The sequence below is a fragment of the Furipterus horrens genome, unplaced genomic scaffold, assembly GCF_987537825.1.
Source record: "Furipterus horrens unplaced genomic scaffold, mFurHor1.1.pri manual_scaffold_1, whole genome shotgun sequence".
Lineage (NCBI taxonomy): Eukaryota > Metazoa > Chordata > Mammalia > Chiroptera > Furipteridae > Furipterus > Furipterus horrens.
Genome location: NW_028327171.1, coordinates 91,805,082 through 91,826,429, shown reverse-complemented (window position 1 = coordinate 91,826,429; position 21,348 = coordinate 91,805,082). Strand labels below are relative to the sequence as shown.

Sequence of the window (21,348 nt, the reverse complement as noted above, 5' to 3'; positions counted from 1 at the left end):
ATGCCCCGCTCTGCAGCCCTTAATAACCACCCTGCCCAACCCACTTCAAGCCAGCCTAAGACCGCCCGCCCACCTTCCTCCCTTTTAAGCAGCGGCGGGAGGAGGCGCGGCCCGACGCGGGACGCCAGATGCCACGCCCCCAAGAGGGCGGGGCTTCCTCCCAGCTCCATACCCCCAGAGGCAGGGTAAGGGGCGGGCCCTATAACGTAATACGGAAAGCCCGACCTGGTTGGAGGAAATTTAGAAGAGATCAGGGCGGGAAGGAGGCGGAGTCTAGTTTCCCTAGTGACTGGTTGCCTGGCGGTCGCCTGGTAACCGATCGCGGGAGTCCTGGCTGCAGCAGCCCAGGCCGCCGAAATCTGTGTGCTGGACCTCACGTTGGGCTCTTTCTGTCTGTTCCTTGATGGCGGCCGCCGCGGCAGTGGTCACGCCATCGGGTTTGGAGGATGGGGTGTCTCGGTCCCGTGGCGAAGGGGCTGGGGAGGTGGTCGTAGAGAGGGGCCCTGGCGCGGCCTACTACATGTTCGTGGTGATGGAAGACCTGGTGGAGAAGCTGAAGTTGCTCCGCTATGAGAAGGAACTCCTCCGGAAGAACAACCTGAAGCCCCCGTCCAGGTGGGTGCCTTAGTCCCCGGAGCCCGGATGCCGGCTGGGCCCTGGGAAGATACCTTCCTCCTGCCTCTTGAATGCCATGCGCGGGTTAGTAAGCACTTGTCTCCATCTACCTATCCAGGAAAGGGCACTTCACCCCAAACTTGGCGACGGAGGGCCGCCACGGAGCTCAGAGTTTTGATTTGGTATTTTAGTAGAGAGAATGAAGTTTTGAAACAGAAAGGACTGGAAGACAGCTTGCCTGGTCTTGAAAGCACAAAGGCACTTCTACAAATCACAAACTTTTTCTTTCCTTCTGATTATAAAAGTAATAAAATATCTTTGTAGAGAACTCAGAAAAACACAAGAAAATGTGTAGAAAAATACTAAAGTCACCCATAACCTCATTCCCAAAGATGAGTGCCGTTATCGCTGTAGATCTCTCTCTGGTTTTTGTTCTGCAAGAACCGGCTCCTGCATCTGGTAACCATGGGTACCTCGGACCTTGCTGAGCACTTTAAATGCAGTTAGTAAACTTGTTGATCAATTGTTATGGTTTAAAGGACTTTTGCTTTTGCAATAACAGTACTCTCAGAAACTGAGAAGTGGAAAAGACAAATGAAATGACAACTACTGGAATTGTTTCTTTAACCTAGAACCTAAAGTTCTGCTCTCTGGTGGGGAAAAGTTCATTATATCCCAATGCCAGGGATTTTGGTTGTTTACTTTATTGTGTGAGAAACAATTTACGCCAAGACTCTGTAGTACTTTCTCTCAATGGCTATAGCTAGGCTCAAATAGTTTCCCTCCACAGTTTTGATCTAATTTCCTGCTCACTTTCAATAACTTGAATCATGAGATATGGAGGCTTTCTGTAAATTGTCCTTATTGCTAAGTCAGTCCATCATAGGAGAAAAGTTAGAGAATAAGCGTAGTGTTGCTTGATCCATGATAGAAATTCTAGGATTGGGAGTTACTACTTAAATGACTTGATCTGGATAATATAAACAATCCACATTTTCTATTTTAAAAAATGCATTTTTCCTCAAGTATGGTTTTCAAACTAAAAAAATGACCTTAACGTTCTGTTATAAAGCCTCTGTACTATTTCCTCAGGAGTTTAGTACGATACTTTGGATCATGGGTTTGCATGGAGATATCTAAGTTGAATGATTTTCAAAGTGTGGTCATCAACATCACCTGGGAACTTATTAGAAACACAATCCCACAGGCCCCTACCCAGGTCTACTGTGTCAGAAATTCTATGGGTGCAGCCTAGAAGTCTGTTCTAACAAGTCTTCCAAGTGATTCTGATGCAAGCTAAAGTTTGAGAACAACTATCATAGGTCTGTAGAATGTGTCAGTATCCATTCCTCTGTCCTCAAGTTAGCAGGCATCAAGAGAAAGTTTGTTACCAGAAGATGCTTCAAAAGGGTTGTAAACATACACCTACAAGGACTTCATGGCCTTTATTTCTTTTCATATATCTGTTATCTTCCAGGACATTTATGTTTATCTTGCAGGAAAAAAATTGGGAAACATGAAGTAGACTACTGATTCTTATAAAAAATAGCTATGATTATAAAAATAATAATAACGACATAAAAAGGCAAAATAAAGTCTTTAATCAAGCTGAATTGAATGTTATTGCTAACAAATTTTATTCCTAACATGTTTAGGTATAAATCATATTCATCCTCATAGGACTATTTTTAGTAGGCTGGGTGATTTAACAAAAGTCAACAAATACAAATGTTTGTTAGAATGGGGATGTGATACTCAGTGGTTCTTAATCCTGGCTATACCTTAGCTCTATCTAGGATGGTTTTGAAACATAGCCATGCTGGGGCTCCACTGCCAGAAGTTCTGAATTAATTCCTGAGGGAAGAAATGTTTGGTCACGTAGCAATAGTTTGAGGAGTTCCTCAGGTAATTCAAATATGCAGCCAAGATGAGAACAACTGTTTAATGTAGCCGATAGACTAGAATCAATAAGTAAAGAAACCAATGACATTGTAAAATGGGTAATGAATATTTATTAAGGTCTTTTCTTTAAATTCTGAGATTCCTTTAATTCCAAATTACGCAAGAAGTACTCTCTTATTAATTATTCCTGACACAAATTATTTTGGCAGCAGTTTATATGCTCAGTTTTTTTTAACATATCCTGCATTTTCCAGGTGTAAGGTGTTTGGTCTACTATTTTTTGTGCAGTAGTTATTGCCCTAATCCTGTTGATTAAAAACTTTAATGTGAGTGCTATGGATTACTAGAAACTTCAAACAGTGAACTATCAATATCTTTTGATTTTTAAGCCATTTAAAAAAAAGTCTTTTGGCAATTTTGGACTTAGCTCTTTTAGTTACTATAGACTTCGCAATGTTTCATATTCTACCCTCCCCTCTTGTTTTGAACAGACACTATTTTGCACTGCCTACCAACCCTGGTGAACAGTTCTACATGTTTTGCACTTTTGCTGCTTGGTTGATTAACAAAGCAGGGCGCCCTTTTGAGCAGCCTCAGGAATATGATGATCCTAATGCAACAATATCTAACATATTATCTGAGCTTCGATCATTTGTAAGTGGAAACTTTATTCTTTCTGCATGCTCTCAAGTTAGGAATTTTAATATTGATAATTCAACAACATAAATGCTAGCCTTTTAGATGAATTCACTATGAATAACTGTCTTTATATCTATATCTACACACACACTTATATGCAACATACATACATACATACATATATAAAATTACAATTACATCTGGGTCTATTTTCAGGTAAAACCTCAGAATGGTTGATATTATAACAATAATGCCACTTCTAAAAATGCTTAGTGTATACTCTTTATAGCTGAAAGTAATAATATTTTTCTTAATCTTAATATGTTTCAGAAGTAAATGTGAGGATTCTTAGTTCTCCTTCTTAAAAATGATTTAACAAAAGCTAGGAAGCTGAAACACTGTATGTTGAAAGAGAACTTTGATTTCATACTTTTCATATCTGACTTTTCCTGAGTACTTTTCACTTTTGATTTTTTCTGGAGATAGACAGTAAGAATTTTTTGGCACACATAATATGTATTTTTGACAAGTGAATCACTCTGTCCTTCATATGGTTGTTCGATAATATGATACCAAGCTAGTAGTTTTATTGGTTTTACCCTAAAAATATCAGTGATTTGTTCTGCTGTATGAGGTGTTATTTCCTTTTAACGTGACACTTTTAACAATAAAATATCTTCATTTTCCATTTTCCTTTAGTTTTTTATGCATCAATGAATTTAAAAAACTAGAGAGATTTTTTAAGAAGAAATGTAATTACAGTTATTTTAAATCATTAGAAAAATAGAGAAGTGATGAATTTATGCAGCAGTACTTTGCTTAAAATATTTTGACATTGAAATATAAATAACAAATAATACCCTGTTTATCTTTTGTATTTCAGGGGAGAACTGCAGATTTTCCTCCTTCAAAATTAAAGTCAGGTTGTGGAGAGCATGTATGCTATGTTCTTGACTGTTTAGCTGAAGAAGCATTAAAATATATTGGTTTCAGCTGGAAAAGGTAAAAATTACCCAACAATAATAGTTTTATGTGTATAGCTTTTTCCTCTATGGGTACAGAGCTATTTAATTGAATAGAGAAGAAGCATTCCCTCTTGATTGTTTTAAACTGAAAATACCACAGGTGATTAGAAAAGTCATTATAGACAAAATTAGAATATCTGATGTCTTCAAAGCCAGTTCTGATATTAATGCATGCCTTCCCAGTTCAAATATATAATTATTATAAGTTAAATTATAATTGTTTATCCTTGTCAATTAGGAAAGTTTTTTAAAGTCTCTTTGTATATATGTATTTATATATACAAACATTGTATATACATGGGGATAACTGGTAGCTGTAGATTTAAGGAAAAATGGAAATTAATGTAATACTTTAAATGGGATTTTTCCTTTGCTTAAAGTGACTGGGAAAGAATAATACTGAAGAAGCCAACTGACACTCTCTCAGACATTGCTCATTGCTTCCTTCTCTGACCTGACAGTACTATGTTTATATTTCTATTATTGTATTTATCACATGGTATTAAAGTCATTTGTTTACAGGTCTGATTTTCTTGCTAGAAATCATGAAATCTTAATGTGTACTCTATGGCTGTTAGCATAGTATATTGGTATATTATAGATGCTTAGTAAATGGATGAAGGAATAAAATATTCAGAAACTATTAATTTATATAGGTTATAATTAGAAAATATAAATTTGATCCTTTGACAATTGAGATTATTGATAGGTTAGGGATTGTAGAAGGTATTATTCATGTAAAATATGGTCAAGCAGTGATTTTGATTAGAACTAACTTTGGCTAATAGTTTAATGTGTATTCATCTACATTCTCTCAGATAGATAATCTACTCCCCATTAGAAGGAAATTTTAAAAACTTACTTGACTTGGGTTATCTGGTTCAACCATAAGAAATTAGTGCTACTCACTTATTTTTGAACTAAAAAATAGCAATTTTAATGTTTCAACCAAAACATTATCATTTAGTACACTATAAAAAATGACTACATGATCCACATTACTTATTAGATTTCAAGAAGGTTTGAGTTGTGTTGCTCCATTTAGCGCTTTCAAAAGTCATGAAATCTATTACCCGGTATGTTCTAATGTCAACAGAAGCTGTTGGTTTCTCAACCACAATTCAGTTTTGTACTTTGTTTGCTTCTGGGCACATCTTATTCTTGGCCATGTATTGTGATTTGGATAATTTATAAGGACTGTATAGTGTATATATATGAGAAAGAAGAGGGGGAAATATATTGAAAATAGGCACTAGAGAATATATCAGCTATGTAATATGTAAATTACATAGAAGTTAAATATTTATAGATGATTATTTTATATATCTAAATATAACAAAACAAATCCTAGAAGAACATTGCTTATGAAATATTATCTAATTCTAATTAATAAAAAATAGGAAATTTGTTCTTTTTTCCCCCATTTCCATTTAGCACTCTTACATCCCTCCCCTCCACAGTCACCACACTGTGTGATTGTGTGTTGTCCATGTCCATGGGTCCTTTTACCTTTTTGCTTGATCCTTCTAACTCCTAAACACGCCCCCCCCCCGCCAGAGCCGTCAGTCTGCTCTCTCTGAGTCTGTCTCTATTTTGCTTGTTAGTTCAGTTCATAAGATTCCACATGTAAGTGAAATCATACGGTATTTGTCTTTTTCTGAAAGGGTTATTTCACTTAACATAATGTTCTCCAGGTCCAGCCACAGTGTCGCAAAGGGTAATTTTTTTTTTTTTTTAAATGACTGAGTAGTATTCCCTTGTGTAAATGTTTCGTCGTTGTTTTATCCACTCATCTACTCGTGGATACTTGGGCTGCTTCCATGTCTTGGCGATTGTAAATAATGTGATAATGAACATAGGGGTGCATATGTCTTTTGAGTTAGTGTTTTGGATTTCTTTGCATAAATTCACAGAAGTGGGATCACTGGGTAAAAAGGCAGATCCATTTTTAATTTTGGGGGGTATCTCCATATTGCTTTCCACAGTGGCTGCCCCAATCTGCATTCCCACCAACAGTGCAAAAAGGATTCCCCTTTCTCCACATCCTTGTTGTTTGTTGATTTATTGATGATAGCCATTCTGACAGGTGTGAGATTATATCTCTCTGTGGTTTTATTTTGCGATTCCCTCATGATTAGTGACATTGAGCATCTTTTCATATTTCTATTGGCCATCTGAATGTCCTCTTTGGAAAAGTGTCTATTCAGATCCTTTGCCCACATTTTAATTTGATCTATTTTTTTTGTGTGTGTGTGTAGAGCTTTGTAAGTTCTTTATAAATTTTGGATATTAACCCCTTATCAGATACATTAGTGAATATGTTCTCCCTTCCGTGGGTTGTCTTTTTATTTTGTTGATGATTTCCTTTGTTGTGCAAAAACTTTTTAGTTTTATGTAGTCCCATTTATTTGTTTTTTCTTTTATTTCCCTGCCTTAGGAGATATATCAGTAAAAATATTGCTATGAGCAATGTCTGAGATTTTACTACCTATGTGTTCTTCTAGGATTTTCATGATTTCGGGTCTAATATTAAAGTCATTAATCCATTTTGAATTTATTCTTGTGTGTGGTGTAAGAAGGTGGCCTAGTTTCATTTTTCTGCATGTATCTGTCCAATTTTCTCAACACCATTTATTGAATTAACTATTATTAGCCCATTTTATGTGCTTGCTTCCTTTGTGGAATATTTATTGACTATAAAGGTGTATGTTTATTTCTGGTTTCTCTATTCTGTTCCACTGATCTATGTGTATGTTTTTATGTCAATACCATGCTGATTTGATTACTATGGCCTTATAGTTCGATATAGTATAGTTTGTTCTTCTTTCTCAGGATCACTGTTGCATGTGGGGCCTTTTATGGTTCCATATAAATTTTTGAGATATTTGTTCTAATTATGTGAAATACATCGTTGGAATTTAATAAGAATTACATTGAATCTATAGATTGCTTTGGGTAGCATGGACATATTAATGATGTAAATTTTTGTTGGCATTTAGTTGTTCATGATAGTTTCCACAAACACGGTATGTGGTTCCATTTATTTGTATCTTCTTTCATTTCTTTCTTCAGTATCTTGTAATTATCTGAGTACAGGTCTTTTACATCCTTGGTTAGGTTTATTCCTAGGTATTTTATTCTTCTTGAAGCAATTGTGAATGGGATTGTTTTCTTAATTTCCCTTTCTGTTAGTTAATTATTGGCATATAAAAATGCAACTGATTTCTGGATATTAATTTTGTATCCTGCTACATTGCTGAATTAATTTATGAGTTCCAGTAGTTCCTTGGTGGAATCCTTATAGTTATGTACAGTATCATATCATCTACAGATAAAGACAGTTTTACTTCTTTCTTTCCAATGTGGATGCCTTTTATTTCTTCTTCTTGTCTGATTGCTATGGCTAGGACTTCCAGTACTATGTTGAATAAGAGAGGTGAAAGTGGACATCCCTGTCTTGTCCCAATCTTGGGTAATGCTTGTAGTTTTTGCCATTGAGTGTGATGCTGGCACTGGGTTTGTCATATATAGTCTTTATTATGTCAGTTATGTTCCCTTTATTCTCATTTTGCTGAGAGTTATCATAAATGTGTGCTGGATTTTACCAAATGCTTTTTCTGCATCTGTTGATGTGATCATGTGGTTTTTGTCCTTCATTTTGTTTATGTGGTGAGTCATTTTTATTGATTTGCAAATGTACCAACTTTGCATTCCCAGAATAAATCCCACTTGATCACGATGTGTGATCTTTTTGATGCATTGCTATATTTACTTTGCTAATATATAGTTGAGGATTTTAGCATCCATGTTCATCAGAGATATTGGCCTATAATCCTCTTTTTTTTTTTTTTGTAGTGTCTTTCTCTGATTTCGGAATTAGGATAATGCTGGACTTGTAAAATGAGCTTGGGAGCCTTCCCTCTTGTTAAAATTTTTTAGTAATTTGAGAAGGAGAGGTGTTAGTTCTTCTCAGAAAGTTTGGTAAAATTCCCCTGTAAAGCCATCCAGTCCAGGGCTTTTGTTGGGAGTTTTTTTTTTACTGCGTCACTTTCACTAGGTGTAATCTGTCTATTCAGATTCTCAATTCTTCCTGATTTTGTTTTGTAAGATTGTATGTTTCTAGAAATTGATCCATTCCCTCCAGGTTGTCCATTTTGTTAGCATATAGTTGTTCATAATATTTTCTTACAACCCTTTGGATTTCTTAGGTGTCAGTTGTTATTTCTCCTCTTTCATTTCTGATTTTACTTATTTGGGGCTTCTCTTTTTTCTAGATGCGTCTAGTTAAAGTATTGTCAATCTTGTTTATCTTTTCAAAGAATCAGCTCTTGGATTAATTGATCTTTTGTATCATTTTTTTTTTTTTTACTCTAATTTATTTCTACTCTTTTCTTTGTTATTTCCTTTTTCTCACTCTGGGCTTTGTTTATTGTTCTTTTTCTATTTCCTTTATTGTAAAGTTAGATTATTTATTTGAGCTTTTTCTTGTTTTTGGAGAAAGGCCTATAATGCTATGAATTTCCTTCTTAGGATTGCTTTCCCAGTGTCCCAGAGATTTGGGATTGTTCTGTCCTCATTTTCATTTGTTTCAAGGCATCTTTTCATTTCTTACTTGATCTTGTTATTGACCCATTTATTGTTTAATAACATGTTATTTAGGTTCATTGTCTTTGAGTGTTTTCAGTGTTCTTGTGATTGATTTCTAGTTTCATAGTATTGTGGTCAGAGAAGATGCTTGATATGATTTTAATTTCTTAAATTTATTGAGATTTGTTTTGTGTTCTAACATGTGTTCAATCCTAGAAAACATCCCATGTGCACTTGAAAAGTATGTATATTCTGCTGCTTTGGGGCGAAATGCTCTGAATAAACCAATTAAGTCCATTTGATCTAGTGTGTTGTTTAAGGCCACTGTCTCCTTCTTGATTTTGTTTGAAAGATCTAGTCATTGAAGTCAATTCGGTGGTAAAATCCCCTACTATGACTGTATTTCTGTCGATCTGTCCCTTTATGCCCTTCAAGATTTGCTTCATGTATTTAGGTGCCCCTATGTTCGGTGGGTAAATGTTTACTGGGGTTGGATTGTTCCCTTTATCATTATGTAGTGTCCTTCTTTGTCTCTTCCTATAGCCTTAGTTTTAAAGTCTATTTTGTTGGATATAAGTACTACTACCCCAGCTTTTTACCCTTTCCATTTGCATGAACTATCTTTTCCATCCCTGTACTTTTAGTCTATGTATGTCTTTTTATGTGAGGTGGGTCTCTTGGAGGTAGCATATATATGGGTCTTGTTTTCTTATCCATTCAGCTACCCTCTTTCTTTTGGTTGGAGCATTTAAGCCATTTACATTTAAGGTGATTATTGATAGATACATATTTAAACTATTTTCCTGTTTTTTCTTTTTCTTCACCTTAAAGCAAGCTTTTTAACATTTGTTGCAGTGCTGGTTTGGTGTTAACAAACTCCTTTAGCTTTTTTTTTTTTGTCTGGGAAGCTCCTTATTTCTCCTTCAATTTTAAATGATAGTCTTGCTGGGTAAAGTAGCCTTAGTTGTAGGTCCTTCCTTTTCATCAGCTTGAATATTTCATGCCATTCCCTTCTGGCCTGAAATGTTTCTGTTAAGAAATTGGATGACAGTCTTTTGGAGCTCTCTTGTAGGCAACTACCTGCTTTTCTCTTGTGGCTTTTAGGATATTCTCCTTGTCTTTAAGCGTTGCCATTTTAATTATGTGTCTTGCTGTCGGCCTCTTTGGATCTATCTTATTTAGGACCTTTCTGTGCTTTCTGAACTTGTGTGACTTTTTTCTTCACCAGACTAGGAAAGTTTTTGGTCATTATTTCTTCAAATGGGTTCTCTATACCTTGCTCACTGTCCTGGTAGTCCCATGATGTGGATGTTGTTATGCTTTATTTTGTACCAAAGGTTTCTTAAGCTCTCATTTTTTTAAAATTCATTTTTCTTTTTGCTGCTCTGCCTGGGTGTATTTTTCTACTTTGTTTTTCAAATCGCTGATTCAGTCCTCTGCTTTATCTAACCCACTGATTATTCCTTCCAGTGCATTATTTATTTTAGATATTGCATTCTTTATTTTGAGTGGTCATTTTTTTTTTATTGTTTCTTTGTCTTTTTTGTGCTGTTGAGTATCCTTATAATTATTAGTCTAAACTCTATCTGATAAATTGCTTGCTTCCATTTCATTTAGTTCTGTAGAATTCTCTTTTTCTTTCGTTTGGGGCCTGTTTCTTTGTCTTCTGATTTTGGCTGTGTCTTTGTATTTGGTTCTATCTATTAGGCAGATCTGCACAGACTCTGGTTCAGACCTATGTCAGACACTAATTATGACTGGCCTCGGGCAACCTCTTCAGAGCTATCAGCAGTCCACAGCTTGTGGTTCCCTATGCTGGGCTTGTTGTGTGCTGAAAGAACCAGGCTGTGCACCAAGGAAGTTTTTATCAGCACTGGCCCAGGGAGAGGGTCAGCTAAAATCTCAAAACTCCCAGAGATCTGCCTTAGTTGTTATAGTTAATCACTGAGATAACAACCTTCAGCTGTACTTGGTAGCCTGGCTTCAGCTACACAGGGAGTGGCTGTTTCTTCCTTCAGGCTGCAGGCACTTGGAGGGGACTGTTCTGCCTGAGAAAGATGGCCTCTGCAGTATGGGGAATGACTCAGCACAGTGGTCCTGGTGGCTATCCCTTCAGTTCTCTCTCAGAGCCACCAACCCCAGATTCTCCTCACATGTCTCTAGTCTACTCTGCCCTCCTCTGCCAGAGCCCAGGGTAACTGGCTACAAACAAAATTTTGTGTGTTGTCCCTTTAAGAGGCTCTCTGCATCTCCAGTTATCTCTCCCTGGCATACAGAACCCTGCTGCTTTTCACAGCCAGATGTTATTTGGGTTTCTTTCCCAGCTCTGGTGCTGTAGGCTAGGGAGCCCCGCTTGGAGTTTAGACCCCACACTTCTCAGGGCAACCCCTAGCCACTGCAGTATCCCTCCAGAACTTCAGCTGCTGCCCATGGGAGCCCAGCCAGCCCTCTCGCACCTCCTTTGCACTCCCCTACCCTCAGTAAGGCTTCTCCCCATGCTAGTGTTCAGTTGGTTATTCAGGATGATTTCCCTATAGTTTAGTTGTAATGCCAGTTTAATCCTGGGAGGAGGTCTGTGCAACTTCCCCTTACTCCTCTGCCATCTTGTCCAATGTCAGAAATTTATTCTTTAAGAAGATTGATTTGGTTTGCAGTAATTTTCTTTCCTAATATTGAATGTTGATTTTTATATTTTGTTAACTTGTCTCAGGTATGGGTTTTTTAAATAAGTTTCCAGGAATGAATTGAATACTCCTGGGTATTTTTAATATGGGAAATACATGTTGTTAATCTTGGTGGAGAAATGATTGTTCAATACTTAGTGTTAGAACCACTGATTAGATTTTGGTAAAAGAATAAAGCTGGAGCTCTTCTTATTACTTCTACAGAAATAAATTTTACATTGATCAGAGAAATGAACCTATAATAGTACTAAAAAGACAAAAGGGGTGTGGGATGTGTTATATGATGTTAAAGCTAGAATTGATGCATGAAAAGGTTGCAAAGTCAATGTAATAAAAATTGAAACAGCCCTGAAGAGCCAAGATTATACATAATAAACTAGCAAATTATTATTAACACAGATTAGGCTAATTAATTTTCCTAATATACAGTAGGCCAAAGGACATAAATAGGCATTTCCTTGAAAAAGAAATACAGATAACCAATTAAAACATGAAAAGGTATTCAACCACTTCCATGTGAAAGAAATACAATTAAAACAAGAATGAGAAATGATTGGCAAAGATTAAAATTTGTTTACCATATTGGTGAATATATGGAAATGGAGTTACTATTGTTGGAAGTGTAACATTGTAGAAGCTGGTTTTGGCAATACCTATCAAAACAATAAAATGTTGAAACAGCCATTCTACTTGTACAAATTTATTCTAATGGTATACATAATGATAAATATACAGTGATGACCTCTGCAATATTGTCTAGTAAAAATAACTAGAAATAACCTCAATGTTCAGCCATAGGTTACTAGTTAAATTAATATCATGGTACTGCTGTTGAATGTAACACATGCAGGTGATAGAGGGAGAGATGTATGTATAGGTACTTAAATGTGGTATATTAGTAAGTGAAGAAAGTACATCGGATAACCATATGCATGATATTAGCTTATTTGTCTAAATTTATTCTTTAAATTTGGAGATAAACATTTTTGCTTCTTTATACAGAAAGTTTGGGGAAGAATACACAAAAAACATTTAACGGTGATTATGGAAGAGGGGTGAAATAGGACAAGATCTATTGTAGAGGAGATCCATAATAGTCACATTGTATAAATGTTTTTACCCTGCTAAAACGTTTTGTTTGTTTTCAACTCTCATCTCATATTTAGCTTTATTATTTTAGACCAACATATCCAGTGGAAGAATTAGAAGAAGATACTGTTCCAGAAGATGATGCAGAATTAACGTTAAATAAAGTGGATGAAGAATTTGTGGTATGCATGTTACTGAACTTGTTTTTCATTTTCACCTTTGGGTTCTTTTTCTTTTTAATTTTCCCAGCCTTCATTTTCCAGAATATATTTTATTTCATTTTTCTAGAGATGAAAAATTTTTAGAGTATCATGTTCAGTTGTTTAGCCCTTTGGTTAAGTTAATGTTTACGTTCTATAATGATTGAGATTTATATTTTATCAGAGGTTCATAAATAGTGGACAAGAAGTAATAGACCACTACTTTATGAGCAAACATTTTATTAATGATTATTCATAACCTTAAATGGTCATAAATAATAAACAATTTAGAACAGAATAATAGAATTTAGGATTAATACATTCTGCTTCATAAACACCATTCATTTATCAGGAACTACATTATATGCTTCTAAATTCAGAATAAATACTAATTTTAAAACTTAAAAATCTTAAATGCAGGAACTTTAAAAATACATGTAAATATCAACATTATTTAAATTGTTTGGCAACATGAGCTTTCTGCCATTCTTAACATCCTGGCAATAGTGTAAAGCTAAATTATCAAGTCTTGACAACAGATTAGACTAGTAAAAGGGCAGAAACAATGAGCTCTATCTCAGAACCAGAGATGGATTAACCCTGGTGTCTTAGGAAGTATATATATAATTTGAAATTAAAATGGCAGTATATTTGACTCTCATAAACCAGTTAAATTTTCAGCTTAAAAGTAATTTATTAAGCTACTATATGATCACTGCATTGTTTTATAGCAAGTGCTAGAAATAGCCATTAAAGAACTTAGGCTATATCCAAATAGTAAGATATGGTATATTCATTAAAAATTGTTTTTTAATAGTTGTTTGTAAGAAGTATATACTTACAGTTATAAAATAAGTTATAAGCATGTAATGTACCGCATAGGGAATATAGTTAATAATATTGTAACTATATATGGTGACAGATGGTTCCTAGACTTATGGTGATCACTTACTAAGGTATATAAATGTTGAATCATTATGTTGTTCACCTGAAACTAATATAATATTGTATGTCAACTATAATTAAAAATACATTAAAAACCTACTTTGCCTCCCCCCGCCCACCCCAAATATACCACTAGGTACATATAGTCAAATTACTAGGTTTTAAAGTCAGGTGAAATGAAATACTTCTTGATTGTATGGCTACACCACAAACTGAATATACATTTTTTATAATAAATAAATACTATTTAACTGAAAAAAAATTGTTCACAAAGAAATGTTAGTGACAGGGGCATGATAATATACTATATGCATAAACTCAGCTATGTAAAATGTGCAAATAGATAAAAGTAATATCAATATGTTAACATTAGTTACATATGGGTAGCAGGATTATGAATAATTATTTTCTTTTCTATGCTTTGTATTTTCAAAATATTTAACATGTTTTACAGAAGGAAAAAGACCATTGTAAAAATAATCAATTTAAATGATTCTCTTTTAACATGATACATTTTAAAAATTAAGGTAAAATATATTCATTCATTCTACATGTGTTTATTGAGCACTTGTTATGTAGCAGGCAATGGGCAAGACCCTGGTAGTACCACATGTACAAAAGCTCTGAGTAGGAAGGAACTTAGCATGAGGAAGGTACTGAGAGCAAACCGCTGTGGCCAGGTCTCCTGAGTAAGGGGGCGGGTGGCTTAGGATGAACTGGGAAGATAGGCCAGGTACTTACCATTTGAGGCATTTTGGGAGTTTTGACTTTATTTTTTGTGTAATACTCTCAGAAAATTTTTAAATCTCACATATTCCCAGGTGCTTATTTATTTTACTCAGGTGTATTTCTCACCTTGTCTTTTTAATAACTGTTTATTAGTTACTAGTTTATTGACAGATACCTGGTCCCAGTGCATCAACATTTAGCTTTAAAGGCATATAATTTGAAACTGCCAGTTCAGAAAAAAAGTATAAAAACACACTCATCATAAAAATAACCCTATGAGGAAAGAAACAATTTCATGCTTTTTTTCATCTCTAGTTTATTATTCAGTGCCTGGTGCATAGTAGGTGTTCATTAAATATTTGAGCACAAAATCATCTGTCAGCACATTGCTGTGTAAATTTTAGAGATTATAGCTAATTTTTTTCTGAGAACGCTTTAAAGTTTAAAGCACCTTATGAGTCATGTAAATTAGAGAAATAAACTAGAAAGCAGCCTCATCACATATTTCTTCCCAATTGTGAGCTAAAGATTTTCTACTGTCATAAGACCAAACTGAAAGGCCTTCCTCAAACGATTGCCGCTGAAGCTATTAGTTCCCTTAGTCATGTCTCTTGAAGTTTTTTCTTCCCTTCTTTTCTTACTGTGTTTATATACTAAGGGGTCCTCTTACCTCTCCCCTGGCTCTGGCTAAGGAGAACTGGATCAGTGCTAAAAAGCATTTGGATGGTTAGATATTGCTTCATTTTGTTGCCAGAGTTTGTGGGGTAGCTCAAGGATGGATCATAAAGATAATTTCTGACAATCAAGTTCTGCTATAACCATCTAGAAGCGCGAAACCTTCAGTTTTAGGCTGGCCAAATCATGATAGGACACATTGATAACTCTTTAAAAAAATGAGTATTAGTCCTGACAGAATATTCTCACCTGCTATATATGATCATATCCTTAGTAATTGACAGTAACAGAATGATGAGGGTACATATCAGGCAAAGAAATGATAGGAAATTGTTGAGTACCTTCTAAGTTACTGAGATTAGAATCCTCAATTTATTTTAAAGCTTTTTTCTCTCTGTTTATATTCAAATTCCTTTTGAATGCTCTCGTAATAATGTTTAATTTAAATCCTTACCCTAGTACCTACTATTAAAGCTTTTTGCTTATTAGTGTTCAGTCCAGTACAATTGAACAAGTATTTATTGATCACCTATGTACTGATTAGGTTATTGTAAGCATTATAAACCTGTCTCTTCTCCCATGAACATTTAGTCATTGGCATTTCAGTCATTTACTCTCTTTGTTAAGTAGACCGTCATTAGTGCAAACACAGAATAGACAGCTACTTTTCAAAGGTGTGTGTGCATATATGCTTAGGATTTAAGATGTAAACAGATCAGTTTTGTCTATGTCTGTATGCCCCACTGCCCCCTCCCTAAAAAGAGTAAGCCCCACTCAAGGGTATGGAAACTGCATGTAATTGTTTTATGCTTTACTAAAATCTTCCCAGTTTCCAAAAATTAACATAGTTCTCACATCTTACTTTAGTTGCTGCACCACCAGAGATTCTGAGTAGGTCTAGGACAGAGCCATAGAATTTGCATTCTTGCAAGCTCCCATGTCACGCTGATGCTGTTGGTCTCAGAACCACCTTTGGAGAACCACTATCTTATGTACTTCTAAATTCTTGAAAATAAGGATTATCTTTTAAATCTACTGCTGCTTTTGTATATCTCTACATGTGGAAGTATGCACCAAAAAATACCCATATTTTTTTTTCTTTACAAGAATGAGGACCAAGCTTTGTTGGCTTTATTACCATATCCCCAAGCTTGGGATATTCTTGCTAAGTTTGTTTCACCCACTATGTCACTTGTCGCCACAAAGACATTTGAGGAGAAAGGGAGATAATGTTTAGTCCTACATGGTGATAGAACTTGCTCAGACTCCATATTTACTTTGTGTTGGGGGAAGGATTACCTTTCCAAGAAACAGTTCTGCCCCTACCCTCCATTGCAATTGGTTCACAGATCAAGACTAGCTTGAAATCTACCTGAACTATTTTTTTTAGATACTTAAATCTAAGACACAAAGCTAATATCTTAAATATATATATTTCATATCTTTAAATAGATTTAATATTTGATAATTTTAAATCATTTTGGGGACCAAGTGATTAAACTTGAGCATATGAGATGTCAAAAATATTCATTGATGTGATTGGTTCCTGTAATATTCTGTCTGTCATCCTCTCATTTTTGTTTATTTTAGTCATGTTATTCAAAATTTCTATTAACTTTCTACCACTTACTTGAGATATGCTAGTTGGGACTGTTTCTTGTTCTTATGTTGATTTATCTCCAGTTCTACAGTAATTGCACTTCCCTCCTCCGCCCCCCGCCCCCACTACCTTCAGTGACTGCTAATAAAAGGCTTATTTTAAATGGCACCTTCAAAACCTCAAAACAGATGAGCTGCTAATAAGCTTAAAAACATTACTAGGCTTTTAAATACCCTTTCCTGCATTAGTCTTTATATAGAACTTGTGTATGTGAAAGTCGAAAATATATATTTTAAATAATGAGATTTTTAAAATTAACTTTTATTAACTTTTTTAAATTAACTTTTAAAACTCTTATTTTCCTAAGGAAGAAGAGACAGACAATGAAGAAGACTTTGTTGATCTCAATGTTTTAAAAGCCCAGACCTATCGCTTGGTAAGTTGCATGGTATATACACAAGACTAACAAGCAATCAGTATACTTTTTCTGCTGGAAATTGGAACAAGTACAAACCATTGTTGACCATTGTTTACTGTGTCATTTGAAAAGTAGATTTTGAAATTGTTTTTCTAGATATAAAATGCATTCTGGTCCAGGGTTTTGTGTGCTGGGAGTTTTTTGATTACTGCTTCAATTTCACTAGTTGTTATTGGTCTCTTCAGGCTTTCTGTTGCTTCTTGATTCAGTTTTGGAAGATTATATATTTCCAGAAATTTGTCCATTTCATTCGTGTTGTCAAATTTCTTGCCATACAGTTGTTCGTAGTAATTTCCAACAATTTTTTGTATTTCTGTGGTGTCGGTGGTGATTTCTCCTCTTTTGTTTCTGATTTTATTTATTTGGGTCCTCTCTCTTTTTTTCTTCATGAGCCTGGTTAAAGGCTTGTCGATTTTGTTTATCTTTTCAAAGAACCAACTCCTGGTTTTATTGATGTTTTAAATTGTTCTTTTAGTGTCTATCTCATTTAATTCTACTCTGATCTTGATTATTTCCTTCCTTCTACTCACTCTGGGCTCTGTTTGTTGTTGTTCCTCTAGTTCTTGTAGATAATAGGGTTAGAATTTTTGATTTGAGATTCTCCTCTCCTTTTTAGGTAGCCCTATATTGCTTGCTATTGCATTTTATATCTAGAAAAACAATTTTGCACAACAAAATATTGGCAAACCAATCCAGCAACACATTAAAAAGATCATACACCACGATCAAGTAGGATTCATCCCAGGGATGCAAGGATGGTTTAATATTTGCAAATCAATAAACGCAATACACCACATAAACAAAATGAAAGACAAAAATCACATGATCATATCAATAGATGCTGAAAAAGCATTTGATAAAGTGCAACACCCACTTATGATGAAGACACTCAGCAAAATGGGAATAGAGGGAGCATACCTTAACATAATTAAGGCTATATATGAGAAACCTGAAGCCAACATCATACTCAATGGGCAAAAACTGAAAGCATTCCCCTTAAGATCAGGAACAAGACAAGGATGTCCACTCTCTCCACTCCTATTCAACATAGTCTTGGAAGTTCTAGCCACAGAAATCAGAGAAGGATAAGAAGAAAAAGGCATCCAAATTGAAGAAGAGGAAGGAAAGTTGTCATTATTTGCAGATGACATGATAGTGTACATAGAAAACCCTATAGACTCCTCGAAAAAAGTACTCGACATAATAAATGAATTTGGCAAAATAGCAGAGTACGAAGTCAATATTCAGAAATTGAAGGCATTTCCGTGCACCAACAATAAAATATCAGAGATAGAAACTAGAAAAAAAAATTCCATTTACTATAGCAACAAGAAATAAATTTAACCAAGGTAAAAGACCTGTACTCGGAAACTACATAACACTGAAGAAAGAAATTAAGGAAGATACAAATAAATGGAAGCGTATACCATGTTCATAACAGAAAGAATTAACATCATTAAAATGTCCATACTACCCAAGCAATTTATAGATTTAACGTAATCCCTATTAAAATAGCAATGACATATTTCACAGACCTAGAACAAATACTTCAAAAATTTATATGGAACCAAAAAAGACCCCGAATAGCCACAGCGATCTTGAAGCAGAAGAACACAGTAGGAGGAATTATAATACCTGATATCAAACTATACTACAAGGCCATGGTAATCAAAACAGTCTGGTACTGGCATCAGAACAGACATACAGATCAATGAATTAGAATAGAGAGTCCAGAAATAAACCCAGGACTATATGGTCAACTAATATTTGACAAAGGGGGAAAGAACATCAAATGGAGTGAAAAGAGCCTCTTCAACAAATGGTGCTGGGAGAACTGGACAGGGACATGCAAAAAAAAGAAACTAGAGCACCAACTTACACCATACACCAGAATAAACTCAAGATGGATCAAAGACTTAAATGTAAGCCATGGCACCATAAAAGTCCTAGAGGGAAACATAGGCAGTAAAATTTCATATATCCCATGTAGCAATATTTTTGCTGATACATCTCCTAAGACAAGGGAAATAAAGGAAAGAATAAACAAATGGGACTATGTCAAACTAAAGAGTTTCTGCTCAGCAAAAGAAAACATCAACAAGATGAAAAGGGAACCAACCACATGGAAAAACTTATTTGCCAATGATACCTCAGACAGGAGATTGAACTCCAAAATATATAGAGAACTTTTACAACTCAACACCAAGAAGACAGACAACCCAATTAAAAAATGGGCAAAGGACCTGAACAAACACTTCTCCAAAGAGGACATACAGAGGGCCCATAGACAAGAAAGAATGCTCAACATCACTAGCTATCAGAGAGATGCAAATAAAAACCACAGTGAGATACCACCTCATACCAGTCAGAATGGCCATCATCAACAAAACAACAAACAACATGTGCTGGCGAGGATGCAGAGAAAAGGGAACCCTAGTGCATTGTTGGTGGGAATGCAGACTGGTGCAGCCACTATGGAAAACAGTATGGAATTACCTCAAAAAACTAAAAATGGAACTGTCTTTTGATCTAGCAATTCCATTGCTAGGATTATACCTGAAGAACCCTGAAACACCAATTCAGAAGAACTTATGCACACCAATGTTCATAGCAGCGCTATTTACAGTAACCAAGTGCTGGAAACAGCCTAAGTGCCCATCTGTAGATGAATGGATCAAAAAACTGGTACATTTACACAATGGAATACTATGTAGCAGAAAGAAAGAAGGAACTCCTACCGTTTGCAACAGCATGGATGGAACTAGAGAGAATTATGCTTAGCAAAATAAGCCACGCAATGAAAGACAAATACCATATGATATCACCTAATACAGGAAACTAATGAACAACACAAACAAATGAACAAAATTGAACCGAGGCATGTAAACAAGGAGCAGACTTAACAGTTACAGGGGAGGGGGGAGGAGGGGGGGTAAGAAGGGGAAGGGTCTATTCAAGGAACTAGTATAAATGACCCATGGACATGAACAATGGGGTGGGGATTGACTGTGGAAGAAGGGGTAGGCAAGGTAGGGGGAAGCAATGGGGAAAAAATGGGACAGCTATAATAGAAAAACAATCTAAAAAAGAAAATAAAAAATAATAAAAATAAATTTTTTAAAAATGCAATAGCAAATTAAATATCCAGAGGTGCACGTAGGGCAGGCAGCCTACTGTCTATACCATGGAAAATTAACACAGTACTTTTCTATAAACTGAAAATAATTTATTTGCCTTATGTCATTTTTTATTATGGAAACACAGGTCTGTCCAGAAAAAGTATAGCCATTGTTAATATAATGAGACAGTTTGCAGGACATCGATGTAACCTGGCAGCCAAGGAGAGTGGAGTGGAGTGCGCATGACTGAACAATAACAGCTTCACTGTCCTAGTCAGTGTGGACAGTAGACACCGTTGAGTGAGCCTGTGTACTGTGGCCATCACATTCAAAATGACTGAGGGAGTAGAGCATGAATCTGCATCACATTTTGAACATTCCTCCACGGAAACTATTCGGATGACTCAGGAGGCTTTTGGGGACAATGCAATAAGTTCAACACAAATAAAGTGTGGCACGAATGCTTCAAAGATGGTCGAGAATCTGTTGAAAATGATCCACATTCTGGAAGGCCTGCAACAAGCAGAATATCTGAGAAGGTTGAACGTGTATGGGTTGCGATCTGCAAAGATTGGTGACTGACTGTGCAAGATCTAAAAATTGATCTGGGGATTCCAAAAACTACTGTGTCCAAGATTTTGACATAGGACCTTGGCCTGAAACGCATCATGGCAAAAATTTATTCTGCAGCTTCTGCTACCAGAACAGAAGGAACATCATGCTACAGTTGCTAATGACTTGATTCAAACCGCTCTCAATGAAGCAGATTTCCTCATGTAGGTCATAATCAGAGATGAGTCATGGGTCTACATCTATGATCTGGAAACAAAGGCCCAGTCATCACTATGGAAGTTACCTGGTTCTCCATGCCTGAACAAGGTGTGGCAAAGTTGCAGTAAGATCAAGAGCATGTTAACTGTGCTTTTTAATTGGGAAGGTGTTGTGCATCATGAGTACATCCCTCCAGGCCAGACAATTAATGAGTACTACCTTAGTGTTCTTCGTTGGCGGAGAGATGCAATGTGATGAAAATGGCTGCAGCTGAGGGCAACTGGTGATTA

General features: G+C 35.6%; 1 protein-coding gene across 1 annotated transcript in view; it reads left to right on the top strand.

Annotated features, from left to right (window-relative positions):
• The first annotated feature begins 292 nt into the window (after positions 1–292).
• Positions 293–21,348, top strand: part of IFT57 (intraflagellar transport 57) — a 70,725-nt gene continuing 49,669 nt past the window's right edge. The window contains exons 1-5 of the mRNA XM_090276367.1: positions 293–615; positions 3,009–3,171; positions 4,040–4,158; positions 12,633–12,723; positions 17,058–17,126. Coding sequence (XP_090132493.1) covers positions 404–615; positions 3,009–3,171; positions 4,040–4,158; positions 12,633–12,723; positions 17,058–17,126 — 654 coding nt within the window. The 5' untranslated portion in view covers positions 293–403. The remainder of the gene's footprint in view (positions 616–3,008; positions 3,172–4,039; positions 4,159–12,632; positions 12,724–17,057; positions 17,127–21,348) is intronic.